This window comes from Aulonocara stuartgranti (assembly GCF_965226115.1).
Source record: "Aulonocara stuartgranti genome assembly, chromosome: 9".
NCBI lineage: Eukaryota > Metazoa > Chordata > Actinopteri > Cichliformes > Cichlidae > Aulonocara > Aulonocara stuartgranti.
The window spans coordinates 29,357,635-29,383,460 of record NC_138960.1 but is presented as its reverse complement, the minus strand read 5'-3'; the positions used below and the strand labels follow the sequence as shown (position 1 = coordinate 29,383,460).

General features: G+C 41.1%; 1 protein-coding gene across 10 annotated transcripts in view; it reads left to right on the top strand.

The window, feature by feature from the left end:
• Positions 1–25,826, top strand: part of pmfbp1 (polyamine modulated factor 1 binding protein 1) — a 99,032-nt gene that overhangs the window by 10,735 nt on the left and 62,471 nt on the right. For 7 of the 10 annotated variants that reach the window (XM_082547718.1, XM_082547716.1, XM_082547719.1 and 4 more), the window contains exons 3-5: positions 1,052–1,122; positions 6,832–6,955; positions 8,254–8,433. In XM_082547718.1, coding sequence (XP_082403844.1) covers positions 1,052–1,122; positions 6,832–6,955; positions 8,254–8,433 — 375 coding nt within the window. Of the gene's footprint in view, positions 1–1,051; positions 1,123–6,831; positions 6,956–8,253; positions 8,434–8,845; positions 9,027–25,826 lie in introns of those variants that run through there. The other 3 variants (XM_082547715.1, XM_082547720.1, XM_082547712.1) reach the window with 3 other exon arrangements.

Here is a 25,826-nt window from a genome sequence, read left to right as displayed (position 1 = left end):
CCACGGCGATAGAGTGGCCGATATTTTACCAGCGGTGCCGGGCCTCTCTGTTTCCGTGGAGCCTCCTGCCGCTCTCTCCTTCTCTGGCAGTCTTTTTCTTTGCTCTTTTCAGCTGTTGCTTATTGCCCTTGTTAATTTGGCCCTGTCCTGTCTATTTCTTCCCTCTTTTTAATAGTCTGGCCTAATAAAAAACGCTGGACAACTATTTACTTTTCTTTTGAACTCAGTTAATTCCTTTGCCCCCCTTCTATGCTGTTCTCTTTTTTGCACAGTGTGAATTGACCTCACAATAACTGTGCTGACACATTTTTCACTCGTCCTTACAAATTTTCATTTGAAAAAAAAAGACATGCAGACAGGATAATGGCAAGGGGTATTTTGAATTGAAACTATATCTGAGAATTGTGTGTCTGTCTGTGTTTGTGCATAAGCTTTTGTCTGCATATGCTCTGTCTTGCTTTCTCTGTCCTCCTTTCAATGCACTTGACTTCCCACACTACTGTATTGCTTTAAAGATGTTCTTTAAAAAAAAAATCTCTCAGGAGGGAAGTCGAATTATTAAATCAGTTCTATCTCCATTTTAATCTTGGATTCTGGGTTTGAAAATGAGGAATGATTGTTTTCCTTCAATTTTATTTATGCAGTTGCTGTATATTAATGTCTTCTTTCCTCATGATAATATTATCATGCTGCTGCGGTCAACAAGATGCAAATTCTTAGCAATTAGTCAGGGGTGATACACTTCACACCTTTACCCCTGGGCGCTGTCGGACTTCATCACGGTTTACACCCGAGAAAATCAGTTTCTACAAAACTATTTTCCTTTATTTAGCAGTGTATATCTAATAAACAGAAATTTAGGTTGTACTGAAGTGAATATTGAACTATTTGGATATGTTAGAGTTCAGAGAGAACGTATTATTTCTTGGGTGTACTACTTTAGCATTAAAATTCATTTCAAGGTGTATGGTACTGCATTATAATGCTGCAGTTACTACAAATACACTAAACAGAAATAAATAATCAGGATGTCATTTTCTGTGTATCCTAGGTGTCTGAGGCTGGGTTGAAGCCTTTGTTGCTGGATGAGGTCACTGGACCTGTGGCTCACATCCCACGCAGGTTTGTATTACCTTCGCTTCTCATCAGCTAGGCAGTTTTTTTCTTCGGAGAAGTTTACTTTTGACTGAAATAATGATTAATTTCATGATTCGACCACACAAACTCACTCACACACATGCACAGGTACCCCACTGTTGAGAAAGGTAGCAGAGCTGGCCTCAGGGACTGTGTCTATCCTGAGGGAGCTTGAACTCTTTAGGGAGTCACTGCAACACCACTGTCCCCATGGCAATATGCAAATCCCTATATGATATTTCCCACCATGCAATGCTCCAAAGCCCCTAAAGACGTGTTCTGTTTTGACGTTAGATCTTCCCAGAGAGATAGATTTTTATTTTTACATTCTGACAAAACTAATGAAAGTAGCATTTTTGAATCTTTGTGCTCATACATATTTATCTAGTTCACACTTTTTCATTGCCAGCTAGGCACATGGACTCACTTGACCAGTAAGAAGTTTGATAGGAAAATCAATTGAGAAGCATTTGGATAATTTGGACAATTTAAACAACCATCCAAATAAAAACTCATTCAAATTACACCTTGTCTCGTGCTGTACATATCATTGTTTTGTTCTTTGCCTTTATAAAACAGCTGCTGTAGCATCACACAGCTGTTTGATGCTACAATACAACTCAATCTCTCGATGTCCCGACACTAAGAGATTGGCCGTCTGCAAGTTACGCAGGTGGCACAGCAGCAGCAGTAATTTCATTAATTATTTATATCTTCTGACATGCCATTGTGATCTTAGGTATTAACCCAAATGCTTTTCTCCAAGCAAGCAGCTGAGCTGCTGTGCACAAATTCATAGTTACCCTTTGGCAACAGAGCAGTTATGCTTAGAATGAAGTCAGCATTTTTATCCGCAGCAGAAGAGTCAAAATATAGGTTAGTTTCATCTAGAGAATGCCAATATGTTTTCATGGTGTATCAAGTGATTATTGCAGGAAGTGGTCTGATTTTAAAAAGCAATGATGTATGCTGTAGAGTTATTGAAATGTATTGATTATGTCATTGAAATTACAAAAAAAAGTGAATAATCTGCCCAAATTTTAACTAAAGACATTGTCCCCGTTTCTACTGCCTGCAGTAGATCATGTGTTCCTGACCTCACTACACAAGAGCTCCTCCTCCTCTCAAACTCCAGTACAACCCCTGCTGACAAGTAATGCCTTTGTCATCAAAGGTGACAATATAATATTTACTGACCTAAAAGAAAAACAGTTAATTTCCAAACACATGGGTATTATTGCAGTTGATATTTATTTTTCACAAGCTGTCATATAATAGCTAAAAAAACACATCCAAATATGGTCAAAAGTGACAGTCGGTGGTTTGACAGCCTGCAGCGCAGCCAATTAAAGCACCCAGCTAAGCAGGAATCAGTGGTCTGGCACAATGTGGCACAGCCGAGTTTGTGGCTATACGGGGTTTCTATGCCATTCCTGTAAAAGGCACTGAAGGGTGTGATGGATCCTCAGTCAGCGTACTTGCTGTCAGAGATGTGGGGCTTTGCATCACACCTTGAGCGTTTTAAATGGCTGCACATATAATAATAATAAAAAAAATTAAATAAATGAAATGAGTAAATCAGGTCTCCTGAAATGAAATGACAGGCAGGTTGAAACAGCGGGTGAGTGTGTGTGTTTCTTGCCACCAGCGTCAACATTAAACGCATCAGATTGAAGCCACCCTCCAGGGTAGCATCACTCAGCCAGGTGTGTGTGTGTGTGTGTGTGTTTGTGTATGTATGCGTGTGCGTGGTGAAACCTAAGTCTTTTATCTACTTTTCCGTTTTCTCTGTTTTTTTTGTTTATCTACAAATTTATTTATATATTTCAGTTGAAATGGTGTACATAACACACACACAGACACCCCCGACACACATACCCACCCACCCACACACACACACACACACACACCCTTAAACCCCCACACACATTGATCTATCGGTGTATTAATGTGTGAGTGAGTGTCAGTTTTTATCCCAATTATTTTTTAAATTATTTCCCCTTAGTATAATCTCCAGCAGTTTTTTCTTACACAGGAGTTAACTTGAGTGCTGTTTTCCTTTGCCAAAAGCAGTCAAATGCTGAAAGTTAGTTAGGAAAGAGAGAGGAAAAAAGCTCTGACAGAATATCCTGATTCTCATTTGGGAAAGGTAGGAACTTCACTTATGTGAAACTTAGGCGGTATCCCTCAGTGAGACTGTTCTAATTCAAAACTCAAACTTTTCTCTGTTAACAGAGTGATGAGATACATGGGCTTCAAGAGACTAGGGGGGTGGGTTCATCATTGTTATATTATTATTTTCTTCTGGCGCTGGTTGTTTTTCTGTTGTCCAGCTGGTTTTCCAAAAAGCTACACACTCTTCACCATTTTCTTCAGCACTGACAGTGTACAGTAGACTCTCTACCTCTGTATCTATCTCTTCTCTTTCGTTCTCTCTCTCTCCCACTTCTCTCTCAGGACGGGAGGAGGATATGTCTCTTTTTCTCCATATTGACTTTCCCAGGTCAGGCTCCTCTTCTCCTATTAGGCCAAGCTAACTGATCAATACGAAGGCCTGGTGGGCTGCTGTACGGACATGCAGACATGCACACACAGCGGGCCGTGCCGCGGCCAAGTGCCACGCTAATTAACAAACAAACACACAAAGCAGAACACGCGCAGCGCTCGTATCTACCCATTTCCAAATATAAGCACACACACTTCTTAACGATACAGCTGATTATTAAAGCCACGGCTAACATTTCTACATGTATGAAAAAGTCGCCGACATTAACAAAAGTCACGAAATGAGCACATTGATTAGTCAGTCGTGTGCGAATATATGAAACTTCATCCAGTTGGTTGCTTTTCTGTCAAATACTGAGATGCAAGAAAACTCCTCCTCTCCTCTAAAAAATCTTCTCTCTTCTCCTCCCCTGCTGTTCTCCCAGCTGATGAGTTGTGACATCTGCAGCGCTGCGACATGGATAAGCAGCTGCCAGAGATGGAGCTAGGGAGGAATGATGGAGAGAAGACAATGCAGGAGATGGGTGAAGAAGGGGGGGGTGGGGAAGGGGTGAGGGATGCTGACAAGCAGCAACAGTTAGATGTACAGTGAGGTGGGGCGGTGGGGGGCATGATTGCATTGCGTGTGCATGTTCCTAAATGTGTATATGTGCATGTCTCTGGGTGTGTATGTGTGTGTGTGTGAATGAAGCTGTGTGGGCATATGAGCATATGTGTCTTTGCATGGCAGCGTGCCAGGCAGTGCCATCTGGCTGCTTGACAGAACTCCTCTCATTAACGGGGGAGGTTAATTGCTGTGGCAGCGCCCAGGCTGTGTCAAACACCACCCTGGGGACACGGAGGCAACAGACTATCTACATGTTGGTGTGTGTACATGCACCGACACGTGCGCGCTTGTGTCTCAAGCATAAAACGCGGAGCGGGAAACCCCCAGCCTTTTTTCCCCCACAACATAAAAAGGTTAAAGCGAACCCGCTGTACTATATGTGAACCCCATCGTGTGAAGAGAGTCTCAAGGAGGACTTGTGTCCTTTTTTTGCGTGCCAGGTTACATAGATGTTCAGATTATTCTTATGAATTATGCCTTGTTGCTGTAATGATGTAGAAAGAATTGGGTTTACAGAGCCAATGTCTATAGCCCTGGGGGCAAACACATATGTATACACGCTCACACACCCACATGCACAGCGTGTTGGGGGGGAGTGGTGGCAATTTGCATTTGTTATTACTGCATATTCATGACTAATTTTGTTAGCCTTGCTTAATAGGGCTGAATGACAGGTTGAGAAATCGAGAGCCTGCTTTAATATCACATACAGTCACAGTAATACACACACACACACACACACACACACACACGCACAATTCAGTCACATTCACTCAACCTGCTCACTCTGTCCACACAGTAATCATAACAACACTTAATGCTTTTAATAGGAATTCTCTGTTCCTCTGGTGGTGTGACATTGTGTCATTTGTTTACCACAAGTACTTATTGTATATTGCAATATAACAAGCCGTGCAGCCTTATTTGTTGCATGCATAATAATGACCTGCAATATTATGCACACACGCACGCAGATACGTACGCACTTGAATGGCATGAATAAATTTGCATGTTGACTTGTTGCAGATCAGGATTTGCTGCATGTTTTCATTTTGATTTTCCCAAAAGAAGCAAAACTGTTGGAAATGAAGGATCCTCCTCTCCTTAATAAATTCAGTTCCATCCATTAATGGTGCAGAAAATAGAGGCTTATGTGTCGTTAAGTAACACAAATTATAGTTATTTTATTATTTTTGTTTTTTTTAATCCTTTGACTCTGCATTAGTTGTGTGTTCATGAGTTCTTGGACAAGATAAGAACAGTGTGGTTTTAAAAAAAATCTTTGTTTTTGCAGCGAGCATATGCTTGCACGCACTCACATCCATTTTCCAAGTGTCTTCCTTCTATAGGAAAATAGGTTTTAAATTAGCTTGTTTTTACACCTAAGTTTTGCACCTCTGACTAAAAGGACCTAAAGAAGTCATCTTATAATAAATGTTAGCATTTCTTTTCCTTTTGGTCTTAAATGACATGTTTTGGGCCAAAAACCATCCTTCTACACATACCTATGTGTTACTTAGGCTTCTATATCACGGGTTGTGTGTTGTAAATTATCACCTTAGCTCGGTGATTATTTACAACAGAGGAAAACTCTACTTACGATTAAATAAAAAGACATCAAGTGGATTAATAACAGCAGAACATACACGTTCCCATTCTCCTATCGAGGCAGAACCAGACTATAATCTAAAGTCAGCTTTCACTGTTTCCTCTGTGGCTTTTACTCCATTTGACTGAAAAGTTTTTTTTTTGTTTTTTTTTTTTGCCAAAGTGAAAGATTTAACTCTCAGCGCTCTCTATCCACTCACATGTCACTTTTGTCAAATCTTGCCTTTCCTTCTCCACTTGGTGTGAAAGTGTAGACACGCTTGATCAAATGTGAGTTTAACATTTTTAATCTGTGCAAAGTTTCATCAGAATAGCTCATCTCATGAGGCTGGTAAATATGAAACTGTGTGTGCGTGCGTGTGCCTGCGTGTGTCTTTGTACGTGCCCGTGTGTTTGTGAACAGTACCACACAGTGCCGTATGATCTGGGTTTTTTTTCTCTCTCTTTCCATCTTGGGTGTGTGACAGCTGTCACTGGTGACTCAGAAAGGTGTCTGGGCAGAGTTAACGTATTTTCACCGCTGGGAGACACACAGACTTATACACATGCATGCACACGCGTGCGCACACACACACACACACACACACTGACGGAGAGAAACACATATCAGCTCTGGTTGCTGTCATCTAGCACAAATTTCAACAGGCTCAGCATCTCTTTGCTGCTTTTAAATGAGATGTTTTTGAATTTTACACCTTATACATGTGCTGCATGTTGCTTACACATTCCTGTTTTATCCTGCATCAGTTGTTAAAACAATTTGATTAAGGATCAAAGCTTATACATTGTGATGGAAACAATTATATACACTGCAATATGCTGTGGCTTTCATCTCTGTAATTCACATCACTTAATAATGCACTCTGTACTCACTATAAACCTGAAAAGAGATATTTTCCTTCTATGTTTTACATCTATCTGCTTGTTCAGTAGTTCACGATTTCCTTCCTCTTCCTTATGCTTTTCCGCTATAGCAGTGATTCCGTGGACCAGATGACGTCTGAGACGGAAGATGTGAAAATCCAGCTGCAAACCAAAGACATGATCATCTCGGATCTGGAGAGGGAGCTCACAGAGAATATACAAGGAAAGCAAAAGGTAACCGACTTGACTTGACTTGATTTTAGCACATTCCAAAGAATGAGCTACCGGGATCACGCCACAAAAATGCAAACAAGACATTCTGTCGTTTGCACGTAATTGTCTGGACTCAAGATAGTTCCCCAAAAAAAGCAAGACAATGTAAACAAATCTCTTTTTTTTTCTCATAGCAATTGTAAGGTTGAAACAATTAAATGATTTGCTAAGAAATTGTTTCCTTTTTTTGCAGCATTTGTTGAGAAGGCTGTTTAAAAGGTGGAGGAGTCTTTTTTTAATTTTTTTTTACGATATTGGTTTGGCAGCTGTGCTACAAGCTCTCCATGTGCAGTCAGGTTTAACAGGAAGCCATGGCGTGTGTGATGAATTACCAGCATATCTCAGAGCCCTGGGTAACAAACATGGCATCGCCGTTCGGGATTAAAAGGGAGAGATTTTTACAACCTTCCCACACCTCCTTACAGGGTGTCACTAAATTATACCCACTGCTGTTTTACTGTCTTCTGTGGCTTATGGTTAAGGCACACGTAAACACACACAGGCTTGCAGAAATACACACATGCATTTGTGCTTGTGGTAAACCCAGGCTTGTTGGTTGTTTATGTGTGTGTTGGCTGGTTACTGTTTGTTTATGCTGCTTGTGAGTTGACTCATTTGCACTGCCGCTAATTAGTGGTTTGTGTGATTACAGACAGATCCGTAGAGAAACAAGTAGAGTAACTGGAGCTTGTTCTGTTAATCACATTTTCAACAAATGGCTATATATTTTCTATTCCACTTGTGTTTCTGTTTAGCTGGTGCTTCTGCAATGCAGATGCGCAAACAGATCTACAGGACACACAAACACACACGGAGCCTTGGTACATGTGAGCGCCATAACTTAAAAAAATACTGTTTGTTAGCACGACGACACTATCAAATGAACAGCTTTCTAGAACACGTGGCCAAATTAAACTATAAATGATATATATTTACAGTATACGTTGTATTTTAATCTGCAATATGTGAACTTCTAACTATGAATTTGTCTTACACAACCCAGGCAATTATCGCTCAGGCTCTTACAGTTGTAATTACATGGACTTCTATTTTAAAATGAGACATTAAGAATTGATATAAAAATGTAATTTTATTCATTCCAATTCATTTCAGATTATTGCGAGACATTTATGAAAAAGTAATCAAAAGCAATTTGGAAAAATTGTATGAGGAGTATTAGCCAGTGAATAATTCTCAATGAAAATAAACCTTTGTCTCTTTTGGGGGGGGAATCAAATTTTAATTCCTTTCTGGCGAAGACTGCGACGCAGGTGCTGGAAAGCGGTGAGAGGCTGGTGCACCTGCAGAGCGAGCTGTCTTGTCTGCGGCGGATCCACGAAGACAACATGAAGGAGATTGCTGAGAAAGACATCTGCATCACCAAACTGCAAGCTAACATTCAGCTCCTGCAACAGGAGGGGGCTGACACGCTTGCTCAGGTGTGCAAAGGCTTACACGTGTACTATTCGGGACTGCTGTTTGCACACATACACATGCATGTGCCACGCATATTGCACATGCAACAGCTATTAACGTGTGGTGTGATAAAACATACATTCGCTCACTTAGTGCCAGTCAATTTAGCCATCTTTTTTGCATGACCCACTTTTTCTTTTACTGCCTTGCAGGATGTTGTGTTGCGATGGGTCTCTTGATGTTTCAGATTAGTTTTTTTAGATTATGTGACTGGTACCTCATTTGTTCCACAGATTGCAGAGATGTGACTGCCTGCACATTTCTTTTTTTCTTTTCTTCTCCTGTCTGACTTCAGCTCTCCAAGCTGAATGTAAGAACAAATGAGCTGCAGGAGGAGTTAAAGAAGAAAAGAGGTGCTATGGAGGTAGAGGGAGGATGAGGAGAAAATAAAAGATAAAAAAGGAGCGTTAAGAAAAACAGATGAGAGGAGAAGGCAGGAGCAACTGAAGACAGAGGAGTGGATAAAGAGTGGAAGAGGGGGTTTGAGGAAGATGGAAAAGACTATATCCGGGCTGTTTAAAAGTGCGCTAAGAAGGCAGCTGTTTTGAATTCTGAGGTGAGTGTATTAATGCACTCTGTAACTTAACAAGAACTACTCATCAGCGGGTAAAACTGCAAACTGGGTTGCCAATAAGAAGTTACACACCTTCATCAAGTTTCAGGATGATTAGATTCTTTTGATCATTGATATGATTTACATGAAGTTTCTCTCGTTACAATTTTATACACGTTTATATCAAAATCCTAACTTAGTGTTTCAATGTTAAGACTTTTTTTTGGATGATGGACATCCCTTTATTGAGCAGACTTAATATGTTTACCAAAAACAGTACAGCAGATAGCATATTTACGCGTATGCACATACACACACTTACACAGTCCTAGAAAAAAACCCCAACAAAACACTTCACCTTAATTCAGACCTCAGACACTCTCTCCTCTCCCCCCCCTCCTTCCATCCTGCCATCTCGCCACAACCGCTCCAAATTAATCTGCAAAATATTGATTTGAGGACCAAGGGGGTGGGGGGGTGGAGGCGCACGATTGCGGCCGCATATTAATACGAACAAGCCGCTCTTCGTCTCTCCTCTATACTTTAAGATCCTCATATCTTCATAATTGATTAATGTTCCTTTGTGAAGTGGGGATGAATAATACATTAGTGGGCCTGCTGCACCCTCAGGCTGATGAGAAAATGTTTAATTTCAGTAAATGTAGCGCTCCTTCTCTCTTTCTCTCTGTTTCATTTCCCTCTCTCTGGTTATTTGTGAGTGCTGGATTGTGTTTGTGAGTTTTCACTTGCTGACGACCGGAGGAGTGCTGTTGATTTGCTTCTTCTGTGTTTACTGTCGGCTTTAAGCGCATGTTGAGCATCACAAACAAAAGACAGCATCTGCATTTGCAAACACGAATGAATAAATTGGTGGTATGAGCTCAGCATTGTTCTATTAACTGATATAACTTCAAGAGCTGTGTCACTTTTACAGGGCTGCTTGCCTTGAGAGAGAAATCATCCCCCTCTGACTTTTTTTTTAATGTGTGTGTGTGTGTGTGTGCACATTGCATCAAAATGTGCTGGAAAGACCATTTGTTATCAGTTAGCAATCACTAAGGGTATGGAAATGTGCCATAAACCCACCTGATGAGGAACAAGTAGCCCCCTCCGCAACCTGGAAAAGTGCGAGGAGCTTGACATTTGTCAGCTGCCCCGACTGGCACAGCCTGGCTCCACTCAAGCTCATCTGGTTAACAGTGCTAATTATGCTAATCAGAAACCTAATGATGATGATGAGGGGGTTTAAGAGCCACAGCATAGCAAGCTTGGAGTGTTTGTGTGTGTTGGTGGGGGTGGTAGTGAGGGGTGGGGGGGCTGGTGGGGCTGAAGTGCCTGGCACCTGATGGTGAGCATCTGTGTGTCGAACAGATAAATGATGAAATCAACACGCGCACAGGCGCCCACAGGTCTCCCTTCATGCCTACTTAGCTTTGCCTCGTTTTTATTTGAACTTATACCAGCGATGAAGGGGATCCATACACACAGAGCGCTAATTGAATAAATAGCACTCCTCCGTTAACAAGGATCCTAATTAGTTATGCTAATCAGACTAGATAACCCAATTAACCCCACAGCGAGGCAGGGTGGGCTCCTCTCTGTGTGTGTTTATGTGTGGGTGTGGATTTATGTGCCTGAGAGCATATCAGAGACACTTAAGAAAACACGTTTGCCTAATTACTTTTCAGAGACGAGCGTTTATGCTTTTTTCATGTCCTTATTGTTCTGCAGTTAAATGCAGGATATTAAGCTTTCCAAACTAAAGAAAAGAAGGATTGAACAGTGTTTGTTTTTGGGCTTTCATATATGGGGGATATCTGCATTTATATGTATTTCTCTTTGCCTTCTGCCAGCCTGTCTCTCAGTTAGATCTACATTGACATGTATATTTTTACAACTATTATGGTTGTTTAAACAGAGTGTGTATTTGTTCAGAGAATGTCTGGCTGTTCCATTAGTTTATGTCCTTGGAAATACAATTTGGCCTCAAGTTCTCTCCGTTTATTTAAAACCTTCAGTCAGCGTTCCCCTCCTAATAGTGAGCCGTGTTTCCTCTCGTTTAGCTCCACCACTCATTATCCGGGCCATGTGGAAGAGACAATGTTTAGAGAGAAGAGAGGGGGACCTGGAGAAGGACAGCAAGAAATGGAGGGAGAGGGAGAAAAGGGCTAAAAATAAGAGCGAACCGGAGAGAAAAAGACAGAGGGAATTAATGAGTGACTGAAAGAGAGAGAATGTAGATTGTCTCTGAACCTGGCCGCAGCTGCTTGTGCTTCTAATGAATGGATGGGGGTGGGGGTGGGGGGGACCCGGACAAGACTGTCTTTGTTGTGCCTGTGCCATAGAGAGAGTGAGAGCACAACAGATTTATGTCTTACAGGAAGTCTCCTAGATTTGTGGTGTCACAAACCGCCTACCCCAAGTCAACTTCATGCTCTGGCTTTTAATTAATAGGCAGCATTCATGTATATGTATCTGTTTGCCTCTGTGGCATGTGCCTGTTTTTGAACATTTAGCCATGTAGTTGAGCATGTGTGGTTTGGAAATGACTATTAGTTTTGACAGAACAGTACTCATCCTGTCTTCCAGTTTGGCCTCTGCATCTGACATTGGGAGACGTTTAATTAGAACAACAGCTTCCGAATAATTTTGCATTAGATTTATACTTTGTTTAGGGCCCTTAGAAGAGTGGCAACAATGACATTTTCACATATACAGGCCTGTCTTTTGGATTAGCCTTGCTTTTAGTTTTAAGAACAGTTTCAGGGCTACCCTCACATTTGACTTAAGCTGCTTTAGAGAACAAATACTGTAAGGTCTTAAATGCGGCACCCAACCTTAGCATTAGGTCGTGGCACCTTTGCTAATGTGCTAATGGAATTCACTGCGGTGCGCTTAACTGCTGGTCTTAATGTCCAAAACGTGCACTTTTGTAATGGGAAGCCCAAACAGTAGAAGCTACTCCGTGCATTGCAGGTCTAGAACAGGGGGCGAGATGCTAATATTAGCTCGGGCTCACATCAGCTGAGTCATCTCCTCTGTGTCCTTGGCTTATTAACTGATTTAAGACTGATTAGATCAGTCATGCACAGACGTGCACAGGCACACATGCGCACCAAATTTGAATATCAAAATGGAATTGCTTGACCAGTGAAAACTAGATTAATTCAAAATGTTTGCATCAAGGTGTAGGTAAAACGGATGACTGTGCATATTTTTAATGCACCTTGCAGCATTTAGAGCCATTTATGACATTAACTAAAGCTCATGTTATGCAAACACATTTTGCAAGTCAAAGCCACTTATGTTGAGAATGCATGATGCTCCTTTTTTCCGTCCTTCGCCTTGATTTGACGTCATGAGATCATCAGCATAAGTATTGATTTTGCACTCCATTAAATGGAGTTTGAGTTTGCTACAATGTGTCTCGTCTTTTCACAATACCATGCCTAAGTAACAAGAGAGTGTTGTTGAACTGTTTTACGGCATTGTTATATCTGGGCCTTTTTTTAATCAGTAGCTGCAGAGATACTTCAAATAGCTTAAGATAAGATAACCTTTATTAGTCCCACACGTGGGAAATTTGTTAAATAAGCTTGATAATAAGAAAAAAAAAAGATAATTAATTTCTGCGCGGACACATTGTGGACCCTATACACCAGAGCAGCATTAGCTTAAATCCCTATTTATCACCTGTAATTGTTCCTTGATCTCACTTCATCAAGGTTATGTAAACAGATTAGATGTTGCTTCGCTCCCAAGAAATTACCACAAATAGCTTTACTTCTCTCCAGTCTCCAGAAAGCATCAAGAACTTGCACTGTTTCTGCCTGGTCAAATCTCCTGACAACCTAACAGCATGGGTGGCGGTGCACATTTGGCACAGAAATCTCCCTCGTTCTCAGTCTTTTTTTTTTAATAAATTTTATTTTCAGTCACAGCAGCATGTTAACAACAAAACATTGAACATACAGTAGTTCGCTGTTCAGTATTTACAATACCCCAAAAGATAACAGAAATAGAGAAGGAAAAAACAAACAAACAAACCAAAGAAACCCCTACAAAACAACAAAAAAACAAACAAATACAAAAATAAAATGTATAAGGGACATTCAGCGTACAGTTAACTATGATAGTGATATAGAGATATGGCATCCGGTCATGATAAGGTGGTCATTTTAAATGTTTCCATGTACATCAGGAATGGCCGCCATTCCTTAAGAAATTTGGTGGTTGAACCTGCCAGTGTATATCTCATCTTTTCTAAATGTAAAAACCTCATGAGCTCCGCAAGCCACTGTTCATGTGTGGGAGGAGCTTCCTGCTTCCATCTTAAAAGTATAAGGCGCCTCGCGATAAGTGAAGCAAAGGCAATAGAATTCGAATAGCATTTTGGCAGAGTGATGTCTTGAGGTATCACCCCAAAGATAGCCGTCAGAGCAGAAGGATCATATTTAACGTTATACATCTCTGACAGAGTGTTAAATATAGACACCCAATAGGTATGAAGATTGGGGCATGTCCAAAAGGTATGAAGGAGCGAACCTGTTTCTGCTTTACATCTGTTACACAGAGGGTCAGCTCCTGGATAGAACTTGGCTAACTTTTCCTTGGAGATATGTAATCGGTGTAGGACCTTAAATTGAAGGAGCCCATGCCTGGCACATATCGAAGAAGAGTGTACCCTCTGGAGAAAAGATTGCCAGAGCTCATCTGTTATAGTCATCCCAAGGTCTTTCTCCCACTGTGCTTTAAGGATGAAGAGAGAAGGAGATTGAAGATCTAATAGTATAGCATAGATTTCTTTAATCGCCCCTCTCTTATGAACGTTTATATTAATAATTTTATCCAAAGAAGTTTCCTCAGGTAGTTCTGGAAATGAAGGAAATCGACTCTTTACAAAGTGACGAATTTGTAAATAGCGGAAAAAATGTTGCCGAGGAACATTAAACTGCTTCAGGAGCTGCGTGAATGAGGCAAAAATCCCATCTACAAAAAGGTCTTTGATATTTCTAAGGCCATTAGTTTCCCATATTTTAAAGGCAGAGTCCATCATGGAGGGTGGGAACATATGATTTGAGCAGATAGGTGCTTTAATTGACATTAAGTGTAACCCCAACCTTTTCCTACATTGCACCCAGATTCTGAGCGAGTCATACAACAAAGGGTTACGTTTATAGGTGTATAGTTCTAATGGGAGAGCTGAACTCAACAAAGCTGATAGGCAAATTTTGCCACAATTGGATGACTCAATTTGGAGCCAAGCTGGAGTCTCTGTAGTAACATTACTCATCCAGTACAGCATATTACGAATATTTGCTGCCCAATAATAAGACTGAAAGTTTGGCAAGGTTAATCCACCCATTGGCCTAGTCCTCTGCATGAAATCTTTACGAATTCGTGGACTTTTGCCATTCCAAATAAATGCAGAGATATGCTTATTCAGTGTTATAAAATACTTATTGGGTAAGTAGCATGGGATACATTGAAATAAATAAAGGAACTTGGGTAGTATGTTCATTTTGATAGAATTGATGCGGCCAATTAATGACAGTGGTAAATTGTTCCATCTCTGAAGATCTGTCTCAGTATTTTTAAGCAGCGGGACAAAGTTTCTTTCATAAAGATCTTTGTATTAACCCCCAGATAGGTCACATACCCTGATTTAACGTTAAATTGAAAATCTGAAAATGAAATCTTTCTGGCTATAGAGTTGACACAGAGAAGTTCACTTTTATGCAGGTTCAACTTGTAACCTGAAATATTACCAAAACATTCAAAAATGGCAAGAGCACGGGGAAGAGAGCATAAAGGCTCTGACATATACAGTAGGAGGTCGTCAGCATATAAGGATATTTTGTGCTCCTGGTCACCTCTGAAGATGCCCTTAATGCAACTGTCAGCTCGCAGTTTAATCGCCAGTGGTTCAATTGATAATGCAAAAAGAAGAGGGGATAAGGGACAACCTTGTCTCGTACCACGGAGAAGTGGGAAATAAGAAGAGAATAATGAATTTGTTCTAACACGTGCCATAGGTGAGGAGTAAAGTAACTGAATCCATGAAATGAAATTAGGGCCAAATCCAAATTTATGCAGAGTATAAAACAGATAATCCCACTCCACCCGGTCAAATGCCTTCTCAGCATCGAGTAATAAGGCAATTTCAGGGGTTGTAGTTGACTTGGTGTGTAATATGTTTAAAAACCTGCGCAGGTTGAAAAAACCATGCCTACCCTTCACGAAACCTGTCTGATCTGGAGAAATTAACAATGGTAGGTATTGCTCTAGCCTGAAAGCAAGTGTTTTTGACAGTATTTTTAAATCTACATTTAAGAGTGATATAGGACGATATGATGAACACTCTAATGGATCCTTATTTGGCTTCAATAGGAGTGAGATGGTCGCTTGTCGAAGCGTTAGGGGAAGACATTTTGAAACCAATGACTCAATGAACATGTCTCGTAATAAAGGTGATAAACTGTCTTTAAAGGTCTTGTAAAATTCAACCGGATACCCATCCGGACCCGGGGATTTGCCATTCTGCATTGAGCTAATCGCCAATTTAATTTCTTCCACTGTAATTTGCTCCTCCAATTGGTCTCTGAATGCCGAGGTTAAAGTCGGAACTGTCATTCCATCAAAAAAAGCCTCAAACAGTCCAGGCGTGTTTAAAGATTCAGAATCATAGAGACTGGAATAGAATATTTTGAAACTCTCATTTATTTCTTGTGGTGTAGTGGTGACATGTCCAGATTCAGTCCTAATTTCAGGGATTATACGAGTTGCTTCTGATTTACGAAGCTGATGTGCTAAAATTTTAGATGCTTTTTCTCCGTGCTCATACCATCTTCCTCTAGATTTAAGAATCATAGACTCTGACTGCTGGGTTGAGATTAAATTAAATTCAGTCTGTAACGTTAGTCTTTGTTTATACAAATCTGGAGAGGGGGTTGTAGAGTGTTGCTCATCCAATTGCGAAATAAGGTGTATCAATTCAGAAAGACGTTTCTGTTTCTGTTTTCTAGTATATGAACAGTATGATATAATATGGCCCCGTAAGAATGCTTTTAAGCTTTCCCAAACCGTACTATAGGCCATGCCAGGCGTAATGTTTGTTCTTATAAAGATATCAATTTGTTTGGAAAGATATTCCACAAACTCCTTATCCGACAAAGAAAGAGGATTGAGTCTCCAGGAGTACACAAAGGGTTCATCCGGGAAGCTGAGTTCCAAAACAAGAGGACTGTGATCAGATATTACTATGCTATTGTATTTACAAGTCTTGATATTGGGAAGCAATTTTTTGTCAACAAAAAAGTAGTCTATACGAGAATACGTTTGATGCACTGCAGAAAAAAAGGAATATTGTTTAGTGGAGGGGTAGAGAAATCGCCACGCATCAACAGCCCCATAGGTTTGTAAATAAGACTGTAACACTAATGAGGATTTAGGGAGTGGAAGTCTTTTATCTGAGGAGCGATCTAGTACTGGATCCATAACAGTATTCATGTCCCCTCCAAGGATCAATTGGTGTGTATTGATCTGTGGAAGGGAATTAAGAAAGTCATTGAAAAAAGTTGAGTCATTCCAATTCGGAGCATATACGTTTGCTAAAATAAGTGAAGTATTAAACAGGGACCCTGTCACAACTACATAGCGACCATTTGGGTCAGCTATTGTGTGAGAGACTATAAACGGAGTATTCTTATTAATCAAAATTGCTGCACCTCTGGCTTTACCATTGAATTTGGAATGAAAAATTTGTCCAACCCAATTTCGTCTTAATCTGGCATGATCTGTATGCTTAAGGTGTGTTTCTTGAAGAAACGCTACATGTACTTTAAGATAAAGAAGATGAGAGAGTACCTTATTTCGTTTCACTGGGTGGTTCAATCCCTTCACATTCCAACTAATAAAGTTAACATGGCAGCCATTACTCACAGCAGTTGAAGTGTCATCAACAGAAGTCATCACCATATAAGTACATGATGAAAAAGGCGGTTCCAAACGCAAATACCAATCCTATCATGAGTGTACACTGAAATGTTGTTGTTAACAATAATCTGAGCAAATAATATACAACAAAAAAGAAAAAAAAAACAAAAGAAAAAGAAAAAGTAGATAAGTCCCTCCCACCCACCTCCCCGTGTTCAGTGTTGTCCCCAAACGACACACACCAATTTCCCAAAGCTCCCCTGCTTCTATTAAGAGTCCCATTCACCTTATTCATAACCACAGCCCCACATGAGCAGAAGCATCTGAACTATGAATCACACATGTAGTCCAAAATATATTCAAATTAGAAAGTCACAAAGTCCAACACAATAGAGTAAAATAATTAAGAGAAGGAAAGAGAAAAACTCCCACGTCGCATTTACCCGTAACCGAAAAACGGACCTGTTTCACTTCTCATCAAAGCTGACCCCGGAGTCCCTTTTAAGTGACAAGTACTGGAATATATTTAACCTCCCAGGAAACAAGGGCAAACTCACCAACATCTGAGATTTCTAAATGAACATTGAACATGAAACTAAGCTAAACCAAAGATCGTCCGTTTATTGATTGACAAAAATATAGTCACGATGGTATGAAAGTCCCGGTGGTTCTTATGAAATGTCATTCGGGAGATGACTCAAACTTGGAGTCAATGAAATCTTTCACTGCTTTAGGAGAGTCGAATACCTGTGTTTCTCCATTAAACGAGATCCGAAGCCGGGCAGGATAAAGAAGACCGTAGCGAACTCCGTCTTTTTTCCGTAGTAGTCCCTTCACCTCGCTGAAAGCAGCCCGGCGTCTGGCCAGGTCGGCGCTGTAGTCAGGAAAGATGAAGATCTGCTTCCCTTGAAACTCCAGCCGGCCTTTCTGTCTGGCTAAGCGCTGTATCCGCTCCTTCTCCTGGTAGTAATGAATGCGAACAATGAACGGCCGCGGTCGCCCTCCCTCCGTGGGCAGCGCAACCGCAGCCCGGTGAGCTCTGTCCAGGATCGGAGCCTGCTCCAAACCGCCGGGACCACCCAGTACAACGTGCAACAGATCAGCAACAAATTTAGTGGGATTCCCTTGTTCGGCTCCCTCCGGCACTCCTAATATACGCAAGTTGCATCGTCTTCCCCGATTCTCCAAGTCGTCAGTTTTCAGCAGCAACTTCTTGTATTGGTTACTCAGATCTGCGAAACATGTCTCCATAACTTCTAGCCGCTTGTCCAGATTATTCAAGCCTTCTTCGTGTTCGCCCAACTTCTCAGTACATTCGTCAAGAGTGGTTTGGATGGGCGAAATGGCTTGTTTAATTTCGTCCCGTAGGTTGTCATTTTCCTCTTGAATCACTTCTTTGACAATGTCGCGGAAAGCTAGCAGTGTCGCTGGGTCAACGGTAGTTTTGCTAGCGGTCCCTGAGCAGCTAGCCTGCACTCCTTTAGCAGACTGCTTAGGAGGCATTTCACTTCGAGATAAGTCAAAAAGACGGAAAGAACAACAGCTAAAACAATGATGACTTTCTTAATAGAGCTTAAGAAATCTCTGAATTGGGCCACAATAGGTGAACCATAAAGTAATTTAACAGATAAATGGGACCTCGTGGTTTGCGCGTCTACTCCATAACGCGCCCCCTAGCGGACTCCCCCCTCGTTCTCAGTCTTAATTTGAACAAAATAATTTCTGTTGTTGTGGTTGATGTGAGAAACTACTGAAGTTTTCCACCTACTTGATCAGCCCTGAACACGATGTTACAGTTACACAGCTGTCCTGGTAAATAAGAGAAAGTTGTCTGTTAGAGTTGGTTGAGTCAGCCAGTGTTAAATGTGTATGCCTGTGTGTGCTCTCGCACAGGACTGATTGTTTCTACTTCTCTCTGTATATGTGGCAGTTTCCTCTCGAGATGTTAATTCCTCTCCTCCCTGTTGTTGTCATGCTTCCACCAGCAGTGTCTGCACCGGGGAGACGAAGACATATTGGTGTTAATGAAAAGCCCTCCTAAACTATCCTCCCCGCATGAATGTTTAAACATGCTTGTCATAACATTCATTCGCTCACACATGACAGCTAGCATCTGCAGCTGCCTTGCTCGCCCTCAATATTTTATCATACCATCTCCCCTAACCCTACACTAGCACAATGCCTGTGTGTTAGCAAACTGAATTATAATGACTGAAAACAGGCTGTGTTCAGACCCACTGCCAGCACAGGCCATGCATAATGGATTCAGTAACACCAAAAGTCTCATAATGGTACAATTAGTCAATCTTAAATATGAAAGTAATAAAGAAAGGCAAAACAAGAAGCCTTTTTGTTTTTTTTCAAGTAGCAAAAAAAGAAAAAGAAAAGGAGAAATGTACACAAAGATAATGAGAGAGAAAAAATGCAAAGTAAGGACAAAATGTGTAAAGAAGGAAAGAAAGAGAGAAATCCTTGTGTCCATTTACAGTATGCTATTCCAAAGTCCCATAACGCTGCAGGTCAGCAGTTGTGACCTTGGTGGTTTTGACAGAAATGATTCACCATGGTAACGGTTGGTCTGCAACCCTCACTACACCCCCGCACCCCTTATCATTCCCCAACCTTCCTTACCGCCTCTTTTCCAATTTGATTGGATGCACAATTGAAATGTCATGCCTCAGCAAAACGCATGCACACGCACCCGATCAACCACAGTGAAAAAGTGGGGAGGATAAAAGAACTGGACATGTTATACACTTCAAATTATAAATTAAGAGACAGGTCCAGTGCACGCTGGAAGAAAAGAGGGGTTTTGGTCGAGCATCGAATCGCTTGCATTTCAGGTAGCAAGGATAAATATGCATATATGGCTGAAATCATAATCAGAGCTATAGGGTTAATGTTGTGTGATGTACCAGGGGACATAGGCACAGTGCATCAAAGCAGTGAAGGGAGCCATAGTCACTAAATGCAAAGTCAAATGAATATTAATGCAGAACCAATTACCTCAGAGAAATGTTGTCTGTAGGTTAACTTTGCTAACACGTGTGTCTCACCTTTACCGCAGTAGAAGCATTGGGGGATGGGTTGTTGAGGGGCAGCGCTGATGTGTTAGTTTTCTTCCTAACAAGCTTCTCTGTCCCTGCTAAAATAGAATTGTTAAGCAAACAGCTACTCCTCTCCACTTATCTTATTTCAATACGATGCAAGATCCAATTTTTAAAGAGAGGGAAAGTGCAAAGTGAGGGTTACAATTAGGGTGTTACTTGACTGTGGCATTTCTTTAAAATACTTCATAAGCAGCAAAACAAAAAAAAAGTATTTTGCATGTCATACAGCAATGCTAAGTCTCCTCTTTCTCTTTATTTCAGTCTTTAGAGGTGAGCCACATACTTTCTTGTTGTATGAGCAGCTTAGCACAGAGCAGCACTGATCTATGCAGGTGCTGATCTGCACAAGTGACTGTGCCACACTTAAAGCCCCTTCTAAATCAGTGTTAAAGCCTTGATAATAGACCTCACTGACCAATTGATTGGCCTTCATATGTTTACAGCTCACTTTAATTGCCTCAAAAATACCATTTATCAGCCAAGTGTGTCCGCATATGCATGTATGTGTGAGTGCAAGCATGCCCGTCCATTGACAAAAAGGCTTATTGATTTATCAGCATCAGGATTTGTCCCGTTCACCATACATAAAACCACTGCGTATGTGCTGTTCAAAATGGGAAATGGCCCCATTGATTCCCTTAAGTTGGAGCCCAAATGCTAAAGATTTTTGGATAAGCTTTCTCATTACTTAAGCTGAAATCAATAGGGGAGAGCATGGGTCTAATGAATGAACGGGCCACAGATCAGATGGGGTGTGCTCATCCCTGGCCTGTCCGGGTCGATCCGAGTATGTGTGTGTGAGTGCGTGTGTGGGAGAAAGAGAGAGAAAGAGACATTCGCATGCACTCACAGCGGAGCGGAGCGGACTATTTGGACATCACAAATCTTTTTGTCTGCCTCAGAAAATTCACATTTTAGATCCATTTGTGTCTTTAGGTCTTTCTGCTCACTTGACCCACTTCTGTGAAATCATAAACAGACACACACATGCATGCACGTGCACACAACACACACACACACACACACACACACACACACACACACACACACACACACACACACACACACACACAGAGGAACTAACTCGGGATTTAAGATTTAAATACTCAGCATCTACAAATAAAATCTAGATTAGTCATAAATCTTCATGGGAATGTACAGTAATATCGAGTGCATGTGGATGTGTGTCAGCCAGCCAGCTGGTGGAACCAAGAATGTAGCTCACACACGCATACGCGGAAACTACTACCCCTCTTAGTCGCAGCCCCTTTGGCTAACCATTTGGTTTTTCCACTTTCCACTCTTTCCACCCCTTTGAAATATCAAAACAGCACAGAGTGGTGTATCTCTTGAAAATTGTTTTTGGCTGAGTGTGCAGACGCTTCCTCTCAGAGTACATTTACCAGACAACTTCTAACAGTTTCACTTTGTGACTTGGCCAATTTATGGAATTAACTCGATAAGCCGATATTACAAACAGTTGTCACTGCGATTAGTTAAACCAAGGAGTTGCTCGCTAAAAATTAGAAACCTGTAGACACCTAACGCTGATGAAAAATTAATTAAATCATTAATTAAATAGATTTAATTAGTAATATTGCAGTTATTAAATATCACATACACATGAAGCAGGAAACTTAGGAGCTATTTGGTGGATTTATAAACTGTGGCTTTAAGTAGGATGAGCAGTCAATAAATTGTGCATATGAGCACTATCAACAAAGAACTCTGGATTATCACCACTAACCCAGCCCACTTTTCAAACAGTCAACTCCCTATCCCTTCCCCTACTCTCCACCAAGGTGTCCCGCCTTTTCAACTCATAAATATGGAAGGCAAAAGATGATGAGATTCAGGGACAAGAAAGGAATCAAAATCTATTGTAGCGTGTCCTTTTCCCCGTGTAAAGTTTGGATTAAATGTCACACATTAGCATGTGAACTTTTAAATGAGCTTGTTTGCTCTCCACGGTGTGGGGCATGTAAATACCCATCTTGAGAATGGAATGGGGATTTCGTAGTGGAGGCGGTGGTGCTGGTGGAGGTTCTCAAGAGTTGCAGAGTGTAGGACACATTTGAGGGTTGCAATGGGCAATTAGACCCCACCAAGGGACGGGTGTACCAAACAGGTCTATTGACTGCAACCTGAAGTGACAGACATTAGCAGATGGGAAATCTCACTAAGGGATGTGGCTTCTAGTGATTTATGTGAGACAGATGATTGACATGAGAAAACTGACACACACTGTCATGTTTATTTCTGGGCAAAATCCGGTCAGAGTGAAAAGAAATATGTAAATGTTTAGAAAACCACTGTAAGTTTGTTTGATCAAAAAAATTAACTGTTGAAATTTTTATGTACTTTTTACTTTTGCATTTTCATTCTATAACACGTTTAATACGCACTGCTCAAAAAATTAAAGGAACACTTTGAAAACACATCAGATCTCAATGGGAAAGATCATGCTGGTTATCTATACTGATATGGACTGGGTAATGTGTTATGAATGAAAGAATCAATTGTTTGATGGAAATAAAAATGATCAACATACAGAGGGCTGAATTCAAAAACATCTGGAAAATCAAAGTGAAAAAATGATGCAGTGAGTGAGTCGATTTTGTTGAAATTTCTTGTGAGCACCTCAAAATGGTACTCAGTAATTGGTGCTTGTATTCATGTCTGACAAAACTGGACCATGCTCCTATTGAAAGGACGGATGCTGTCCTGAGGGATCTTCTCCCAGATCTGGACCAGGGCATCACTGAGCTCCTTGACAGTCGGAGGTACAACCTGACAGCGTTGGATGGACCAAAACATAATATCCCAGAGGTGCTGCATTTAGCTCAGGTGAGGGTATCAGTTCCTTCATCCTCCAGGAACTGCCTGCATATTCTTGCCACATAATGCTGGGCATCGTGAACTAGGAGGAACCCAGAACCCACTGCACCAGCATGTCTGACAGTGAGTCTAAGGATTTCATCCCGATACCCAATGGCAGACAGTGTGCTGTTGTCTAACCTGTAGATATCTGTGCGTTCATCCATTCCTCACCACCAAACCGCTCATACTGAACGATGAACAGGCAGCATAACGTTCTCTACGACTTCTCCAGAGCCTTTCACGTCTATCACATGTATTCAGTGCTTCGATCTGTGAAAATTAGAGGGTGCCAGTGGTGGACTTGCCAATTCTGGTATTCTATGGCAAATGCCAATCATGTTCCACGGTGCCAGGCAGTGAGCACAGGACCTACTAAAGGACATTGGACCCCCAGGCCACCCTCATGAGGTCTGTTTCTGATTGTTTGGTCAGAGACATTTACACCAGTGGGCTGCTGGAGGTTCTTTGTTGCTCCGTCAGTGCTCATCCTGTTCCTCATTGTACAAAAGGAGCAGATACCGGTCCTGCTGATGGGCTAAGCACCTTCTAAAGCTTTACAGCGCTCCTAAAGTAACTGCCTGTGTCCTGGAATCTCCTACATGCGTTTTGGAAGACACAACAAGCCTTGTGGCTATGACACATATTGACGTGCCATCCTGGAGGAATTGGACTACCTGTGCAAGCTCTGTAGGGTCCAGGCACCAACTCATGTTACCAGTAGTGACACTGACGTTAGCCAAAAGTAGTGAAAAAACAGTCAGAAAAGATGCAGGGAAAAAATGTCAATGACTTGGACCTTTAAAAACTATTTGTGGTTTAAGGGTTGTCTCATTGTTGCCCCTCTAACTGCACATGTTGTTAATTGTATTTACACCAAACTGGTTAACAACCCCCTCTGCTACTTAACTGACCAGATCAATATCCCAGAAGTTTTACTGACTCTGATAAAAAAGTGTTCCTTTCATGTTTTCTGAGCAGTGTATAAGTTCGAGTTGAAGCTATGGAAATAGCAAACATATGGTAAAGACCATAAAAAACAAGCATGTGTCGCTAACACTCACAGAACCTCAGGGTTGAGAGCTCACCAAGTACTATTGTCAGAATATGTGTGTGTGTGTTGACGCATGACCGTATTGTGTATCATATTTGATAACCAAACACCATAATATATGTGCACATATTTCACTGACTATGATTCCCTTTGTTTTAAAATGTGAGTCTGCTTATTTATTGACATAATTTCCTCTCACTGAAGGGCTTGTGTCTATAAAACACATTAAAATCATATTGCAATCTTTGGTTACCCAGGAGTAGCGTCATAGTTCTATTATACTCACTGAACAACAGCATCACAGCCTGTTTATCAATCCAATATCTCATAATGTGCTCTCTGCCTGGTCATTTTGAATATAAAAAGATCTCATACTCCCATTGTACCATATTTCCTATATTTAGTATTAATCTCTTGTACTGACATGAATCTGACACATCCAATATGGCATTTGATTAGTTGTTTTTGTTTTTTGTTTGTTTTATTTATTTTTTTCTGAGTCTCCAGGTGATATTAGATACACGTGCCGAGCTAGTATTATGTTGGTTGTTTCATCTGAGTATAAAAATGATTTAGTGTGTACTCAGCAGGCAGTGTCATTGACTAGCTTTAATTTCACTGCAAGGGTGGGCTTTATTACTCTGCTACTCTCTAAATATGTGTATGTGAGTGCATGTGAGAGAAAGTGTGTGTGTGTGTGCGCGCGTGTGTGTGTGTGTGGAGTGCCCCCCCCCACACACACAGAAAAAAATAGAAAGTGCAAATGAATGTTTCTGTGGACATTCGTTCTGTCTCTTTTCATGCTTATTATCTTTGCAGCATGCAACGTCTGTGCACACATGTGCTGAGACTCTCTTTCGCTTTTTGATGAGCAGAGCTTTCCTAAACCTAACCAAGTAGTTTTCAATACCCAAAGCTAGCAAAGGTAAGACAATAAACTGCAAGTAAATATGAAACCTGCACCCAGAGAAAACTCAATTTTCAGTCTCAGTGGTCAAAAATCAGGTGTGTCTGAAATGTGTCTGATCTTGTTACTCTTGGAGTGGACTCCGAGTTGAAACACCCCCAAAGCCACGTGGAAAAGTTTTCACAGTACTCTATGAAGTCCTGGGAAGAGTCACCGTTATCAGATGTATCTTGAATGAATGTTTTTTTGTGTTACTTAATTAGTCTCTCACATCATTGTGTATGAATTTTGGCCCATTCATCTTTACAATGTTGCTTCAGTGCATTTGCAGTGATTTGTTTATGCACAGCTCAGTTTTGGTCCTGCCACAGCATTTTAGTCAGGTTGACGACTTTGACTGGGCCTTTTTTCTGCCAATTTGTGCAGATTTGCTGCTGTCACTGTTCTGTTGCATGACTCAATTTCACCCGGGTTTAGCTATTAAACAAAAGGCTTAACATTTGCCTATAGAATACATTGCAATACAGAGGAGTTCATAGTTACCACCTGCAAGGTGCCCAGATCATGTGGTTCCAAAACAAGCCAAAAGCCTGTGGTCACCCCTATTAGGTGTTTGGCCTGATAGGCTGATTGCTTTTGGCCAAACATGGCACTGTGTACAACTCCACTTGGATCTCATCTGTCCAAAACACATTGTTCCAGAAGTCTGGTGATTTGTTGAGATGTAACTTTGCAAACCTACTGCCATGTTTTGCCATGGAAGGACTGCCAGGAGAAGAGGCTTTCTCCTGGCAGTCCTTCTAAACAAGCCATACTTGTTCAGTCTTTTTATTGTACTGAAATGAACATTATCATTTCACATGTTAAATGGGGCCTGTAGAGAAGTAGCTTTTGGGTTTTTTGCTGTTTTCCAGAGTGTT